Genomic DNA, 7,249 nt, shown 5'->3' with positions numbered 1-7,249 from the left:
CACTGCAATGAACAACAGGCATGCACTGTGTTTAATTTAAGCATGACTAAAAAAAATCCTCATGTTGTACATTTGTTCCTGAAAGTTTGAAAGAATGAGAAACGGCGTTGCCAATACTGCTGCTTCACTCCTCCTCCAGTTCCCCCCTTTGTGTTCTACACTGTGGGCCTCAAGTGTTCAGATTTGGGGGCCTCTTGGTTGCTGAATATACTTTGGCTCACATTTATTATGATTTCCATAGTTTATGTATTGTGCCATTGTTATTTACAATCCTGGAAGCTCATATACACACTGCTAATGTGTCAAATAATGAGGTTAAAGCTTCATTGCTCTAGATGTTGGCAGAGTAGCCCCACCCACCTGCTTTTTTAAACCTTCTGTTTACAAGGGGCAGCCAGTCAGCCGGAACTTGGCTTTAATAGCAGAGAAACAGCCTGTTTTAGACAGTTAAGGAACTGTTGGCTGCACAAAGGTATATGATAAATAAGGATCAGTAAAGTTACTAGCTTTGAAGCTGGAAATGAGTAGAATATGTTCTCTTTAAATAGAAAGGTCTTGCATGTTCATGCTGTACAATTGGTTTGTTCAAAGACACTGATAAGACTGAAGCCAGTAATGCCATCAGCAGTGACTTAGTTTATCATAAAACTTAGCATGCTAATTAACAACATTAAGAAGAGCTAATAAGATAAGATATAAGACTGATTTAATTTATCCCAGATTTAGAAAATTCTTTTCTTCTAACAGTTAAAAAAATCGAAGTTGAGATGATCTGGACTTTCTGGCACGGTAAGTTATCCCATGGAAGCAGACGTCTAAAGATGGCTTTAATATAATACTTGTTTGATACTAAGTACTTGTTTTTTAAATATTCTGATGTGTCTGGCACCAACAGCCATACCATGTTCAAAATCACCTTTCTTCACTATTTTGATGCACGGTTTGAACTTCAGCAGGTTGTCTTGACCATGACTGCATGGTTAAATGCAATGAGCTGTTGTGTTCAGCTGATTAGAAAGGTGCTATAAAAGTGTATCATTTACCATTTACAGAACACAGTGACCTTGATAAAGGTCATAAGCGAAAGTGAAACACATCAGTTAAAAAATAATGTTGTTACTGGAGTTTTAACTACTGCTTTCTTCCTGCTCTCATCGGTAACCCGAGTTAGCTGGGTGCTGTGACCAAGAAGGAAAGGAACTGTTGTTACGTGGCTCTTCTGCATCAACATTATATGGTCTGATGTTATCTTGGGAGGGAACAGGTTCTCATTCAGGCCGCGTCTGTGACCGTGAGCTATTTAGAGGAGCTGTCTTAGAATTTGTGTTATGGGTGTGTTTCCTTTGCTCGAGGACTTCCAGGGTTCCAGAGATAATGTGGAATTCATGAGAGGAATGCCACGCAGGGGTTCCTTCCTGTCACCTGACTCCATCACTTCCCGTGCTCAGTTGCGTCTGAATCTCGGAGGAGAATGGTGAGGCTGACGAAAGGGGCAGCGGAACCCGAGCGAGGCCCCTCTCGTAGATGTGATGATGATCGGGATGAAGCCGACTGCTAAACACAATCGAAATGATGAAAAGCGCAGATCTGAAATGTTACCGCCCGACTGCTGATGTAAATGACTAGAAAATTAGCAGGAGCAAATGAACGTGGGCAAGAGATCAAATGAAAGGGAGGGGGGAACATGTGCATGAAAAAAGGCAATAAAGAGAAAGAGAGAGGTGATGGCAGGATCTGTATGGGGCCTCTTGGTTTTTGGGCAGCAAAGGGGAGGCGTGCCAGGTAATGGTTTCCAGACACACACACACTTGCACACTAGTAAGCCAACACTCTAATTCGATTTGGAAATCTGACGGGATAAGAGGCGTATATGTGGATGTGTGCGTATATGTACCTGGGGCCATTTTTTCCTTCTCACTTCTTGCTTTTTCTGTGCATTGGGAGAGGGCCCAGTTAATCATAATGTGTCGTCTGTGTGTAGGTGTGTGTGTATGCAAGCACAAGGGGTTAATGTTTGCTTTCCATCACAGCTCAAGTGGGGAGAAATCAGATCCCTGCAGCGCAGAACTCAACCTCAATGCACGGACGGACACCCAAAGCATAAGAAAAAGAGAACATCGCTACCGCCCCCTATATCTGTATGATCTGCACGCCTGCGTGAAGAGGTTAAGAAGGCCAGCTGCAATATCAGTGAAAGTGCAAAGATATGAGATTGAGAATGAAAATAGTAAAAAGAAAAAAGAAAAAACAGATAAAAAGATGAAAAGAAGAGCAAAAAGGGAGACAGGAAGCGCTAATTAAACTGTGGAAGGATAGATGTGGAGGAGCGGGTGGGAGGCGAGAGGGCGAGAGGGCGAGATGACTTAACTGTTCAAAACGACTCCACCCTCAGTCGCCAACGCAAACGGCAATTTCCCATTGGGGTAAATCCCCCACCGTGCCCTGTCACGGCCCTCCTACTTCTGCAACTGGTGTATGCGTGTCTGTGTTTGCATGTGTGTGTGTGTGTCACCACTTTTCTCTGACATTCCTGTGCAGAGCAGGGAGACGGTGAGCTGAGCTGCAGAGAGGCTGAGCTGCAAACCCAATTCAGAAATCCATTTGAAAGCAACTAAGGATTTTCTTTGTTTTCCTGTCATTTTTCTTGCACAAGCCATCGTTTTCTTCCGATTCTGGAATTCCGGTTTCAGAGAATCTGCCTGCAAGTCAGCTGGGAAGAAGTCTTGCATTCTTAACACGGGATTCCTAGAAAAGCATCCTCTCGTTTCCTCCTCTTCCCTTTTTCTCTCCATCGCAAACCCCTGGAGATAGATTCCAAGTTTGCCAAGTTCCAGAGTTTGGGAATATTTTTGTGCTGCAGCCAGGAGCGGCTGAAACAACAAGGGGCACAGAGGAGAAAGCAGCACTTAAAGGGTGAGTTAACTTAAAAGATCAGGCTTTTTTTGTGGAGTCCAGCTCTTGTTGGCATAATGAGGTTGGTTACTCTCTGAAGAGGAATGCAATAATCCTTCTATTCCGAGCTAAAAAACTTTTGTCTAAGATGGCAAAATCTTGTTTGTGCAGTCTAGAAACTGATAGAGCTTATTGTTAATGGTGCACAAAAGTGGAGCGTTTTGCAAAATCTGTCACTCAGGAGTTTTAGTTGCATGTTCTGCTGATCCACGGCTGGGACTCGGGTGGGTGTGAAGCATCCACCGCACATTAGGCTTAGGAGATGATGAGACGACAGAGAGAAAAAGAATGACATTACTGAGGGGGCAGGTATATGCAAAACGAAAAGGCAGGGAGTAGCTGGGGAGTTTCATCCTCTTTCTGTTTTTAACATCAAATAGTGAGGACAGCTGCTGGGAAAGGAAGCGAGCGATGCACACACACGTTATATTCCAGTGTCCCAGGCACAGGCTCGGATAAATGCGCGCAGATGTCGCATGCGTGTATGCAAAGAAAGGATGTCAAGCTAACTTATGGTCGCTTTATTCTCTCTCTCTCTCTCTCTTACGCACACACACTCACAAGAAAGAGATTTAAACAAACACATCTTTGTTTCATTGCACTCATCTGTTTAGTTTACTCCTGGCTCAGATCACAGTATAATCCCAGAGCTGTAATCAATACTCATACACACATACACACATAGACACACACACACACTGGCCATAGGAAAAAACACACACACACACACACACGCAGTACTTGCTTTTTTTAGGAGAAATAAGTCAGTTCAGCAGATGCAGCATATGTACAGAGCATGGAGCAGATATACTCCAGCAACAACATAATAACATATCTTACTATTTTAATCAACTCTCATTTACTTATATCATATTATAATCTTTGCTGTGCAGCTCTAACAGCTTTAAGTTTGATGCTGATGTTAGCTGTGAATGATGGTTTGCGTGTGCTTTGTTCACCTCCCCTCCTTCGCTGATTAATGTCACTTTTCTTCGTCCAAAACAACTCCCCATTTTCTTCCTATTTCTATTTTTCCAACATGTTTATGCAGCACGTAGCGCCTTCCAAAGAAGTGTCTGCGTCATGCTGTTTGGTGAACAGACCTCGTAATGTGATGCTTTGACTCTGGTACGTTGGTTTTTGTGATGGCACAAAGATCAGGAGTGTTATTACTAATAATAATCCTGACAATGACTTCCGAAAGTATCCCTGAAGGCCATAAAAGTGCACCTGCTAGTGAATTGATGGAGCCATGATATCCGTGTGCTGTTATGTTGAAACATGTGAATAAAAAGGTCAGGTTTTAATCATTGTATCTGCAGCAGATTATAAACTACATGGACAAAAGTACAGGAGCTGCTATGCTGTCTAAACCCATGTCTGCTGCACAGTTTTTGTGCAAGAGGAGGTTTGGAACGGACTTTTACGCACTGCGCGGCTCAGCACTCAGCAACCTCACTCTGCAACTAATTTGGAATCACAAAATAACCAAACATTTATATGTTTGGACTGTGGGAGGCGAGAACCCACGCTGGCACAGGGGAAGTATGCAAACCCCCCACACAAAGATCTCTGCTGCCCAGTGTACTCAAATCCAGGACCTTCTTCTTTTTCTGAGGCAACAGTGTTGCCAGTGCGCCTGCCAGATAAGACTTGCTTTAAAAAAGCTAATGTATCCTATAAATATATCAAGAAACTTGGGTAAAGTCCTTTTTCTTTGTGTTAAGAGTCAAATAGGTGATAATATGTATTACAGCAGTGTTTTCCACAGACATCGTTTTCCATTCATCATGTTATCATCGGTTTGTTTCTCTGCAGACCCTGGCTCCTGTAAAGATGGCTGACGTATTGCAGCCAGACTCCAACAGCCTGCAGATACCAAGTGAGATACACACTCAAACACTGACACGCACACACACACACATCAACACTAGTTTGCTATTGCAGTCCTGTCCAAATGACTTCTCCTTCTTTATCTGTTGGACCGTGGACATGCTGACCTTTCCATGTCCCTCTCCCACTTGGGTATACTACGCACTTCACATTCCAGGGGCATTCCCACGATTCCATTTCATTACGATTATGACTTTTTGATCTAGAGAGGTCAAGTGTGTTTACATTTGACCTAATCTTCTAACATCCACGGTGAAAAATGAGGTGTTTTCTGCAGTTACTCAGCAAATACACTTTCAGCATGTCAGTATCAGTAGCTGAGGACAGTTCAGAACCACCTCCTTTGTTATGATAATAGTGTTCCCATAACTGCATATCTCCTTAAACAGACAGGATGACCTTTATGTTTGTTCTCAGGGAGTGCATGTGGTGCTTTTCCAATATTAAGACTTAAAGAAACTTTCATATTTGAGAGGGGATTTGCCTTCACTTCCCTCGTTAGCCACATCCCCTGTTAGCACCACTGCATATTCACACATTTCATCTCCTCCCTTGTCTTCCAGGTGAAAACGTATCCACCCCATCTTCGCCTGCCACAGCCAGAAATGACTGCAGCATCACTCCCCTCACACCCTCACCCTCACCGGTAGCTACTGCACACACACGCACACACGGCCACTCACCACAGGCACTCCTACACACTCATTCCTCTCTTACTACTCATTTAACTTTATATAAAGTCCTTAAACGAGGCCTGCAATGCCACATCCACTTCTAACTGCTCTTAGTGGTTTACCATAACATTTATCTTACAGTATAAAACTTACGGAGAGACTGAAATTAGTGGCAAAGAAACACACCAACTTGGCGCCAATGTATGCAAGTAGAGGTCCATCAAAAATAGCTTCTGATTTCTAAGCCTGCTTATTAATTCTGTTCTGACTCTGTCCACTAATGTTAGGAATGTCAGTTTAAAAACACCACCAGGTTTACTGATAGCAACCGTATCCATTCTTACCTCTCTGTCTCTCATCGCTCTCTAAGAGGGTGGAGGTCAGGCCCCGGATGGCTTGTCCATTCTCCGTTGTCATAGCTATAGACTTTGGGACGACCTCCAGCGGCTACGCTTTCAGCTTCACACAGGACTCGGAAGCCATACACATGATGAAGTAAGAGCCTGTGTGTATTCTCATCTATTATATACTCTGTATTTTTATTTTGAAGTTTTGACAGTGGTTCTTCACTAAATGCAGGCGGTGGGAGGGTGGCGACCCTGGAGTGGCCAACCAGAAGAGCCCAACGTGTCTGCTGCTCACTCCAGATTTGCGGTTCCACAGTTTTGGGTTTGCCGCTCGAGACTTCTACCATGACTTGGATCCAGAAGAGGCCCGGCACTGGCTTTACTTTGACAAATTCAAAATGAGGATCCACAGCACAAGTGTAAGAAACAGATGTGAAAATAGTGACATCTCGTACCCGGTGTTAAAGGACATTATGGTGCACTGACATGTGCAAGAGTGGGAGATTTTTATATCACTGCCCACAGCTGAGAAGTAAACCTGTGGTTGAAAGTAACAAGCTTTAACTGGTGCTGCAGACTTCCTGGTGCGGCGTTTTGTTTTTTTCAGCAGTTGTGATTGTGTTTGCTGCAGGACCTCACTATGGAGACGGAACTGGAGGCGGTGAACGGTCAAAAGGTCAGGGCCATAGACGTGTTTGCTCATGCCCTTCGCTTCTTCAGGGAACACGCGCTGAAGGTACACCTCAGATCACTTCATTCACCACTGCAGTACACTGAATACTTTCTCATATTCTAGGATAGGACGTGAATGTGTATTTGGTGTACCTTTGTTTAGCACTTTTAAATGAAACCCCTTGGGAGCTCACTTCACTCTGTGTGGTTCACTTCAGAGTACAAGAAGAAAATGATTTTTTTTGTGGGGGGGGTGGGGGCTCCTGTTTTAGGAGGTGAAAGACCAGTCTTCATCAGTGCTGGAGGGAGATGAGATCAGATGGGTGATTACTGTTCCTGCTGTGTGGAGACAACCTGCCAAACAGTTCATGAGAGAAGCAGCATACCTGGTATGAAAACACATTGTTGTTTTGTTGATTTTTAAAAATTATTTTTATTTTTTACAGTGTATCACGGTGTTGTGCACATGTGGATACACAGGGAATCACTGTGGAGTGTGTGTGTGTGTGTGTGTGTGTGTGTGTGTGTGTGTGTGTGTGTGTGTGTGTGTGTGTGTGAGAATCGGAAGAATAGGAAGAACAACGGGCCAGTGGAAAGAAAGATAGTGAATAAAGCATGAGATAAGGACTGATGTTCTCACAGAGGATTATTTACAATCTCTTTCACACACACACACACACACACACACACACACACACACACACACACACA

General features: G+C 43.6%; 1 protein-coding gene across 1 annotated transcript in view; it reads left to right on the top strand.

Moving 5' to 3' along the window:
• The first annotated feature begins 2,420 nt into the window (after window positions 1-2,420).
• Window positions 2,421-7,249, top strand: part of hspa12b (heat shock protein 12B) — an 18,648-nt gene continuing 13,819 nt past the window's right edge. Inside the window, exons 1-7 of the mRNA XM_005751876.1 lie at window positions 2,421-2,913; window positions 4,771-4,834; window positions 5,409-5,491; window positions 5,890-6,014; window positions 6,099-6,285; window positions 6,498-6,602; window positions 6,811-6,927. Of these exons, the coding sequence (XP_005751933.1) occupies window positions 4,789-4,834; window positions 5,409-5,491; window positions 5,890-6,014; window positions 6,099-6,285; window positions 6,498-6,602; window positions 6,811-6,927 (663 nt within the window). The 5' untranslated portion in view covers window positions 2,421-2,913; window positions 4,771-4,788. The remainder of the gene's footprint in view (window positions 2,914-4,770; window positions 4,835-5,408; window positions 5,492-5,889; window positions 6,015-6,098; window positions 6,286-6,497; window positions 6,603-6,810; window positions 6,928-7,249) is intronic.

Source organism: Pundamilia nyererei, unplaced genomic scaffold (genome assembly GCF_000239375.1).
Source record: "Pundamilia nyererei isolate P.nyererei 1_Seehausen unplaced genomic scaffold, PunNye1.0 scaffold00331, whole genome shotgun sequence".
NCBI classification, from domain to species: Eukaryota; Metazoa; Chordata; class Actinopteri; order Cichliformes; family Cichlidae; genus Pundamilia; species Pundamilia nyererei.
This window is presented reverse-complemented; position numbering and strand designations above follow the sequence as displayed.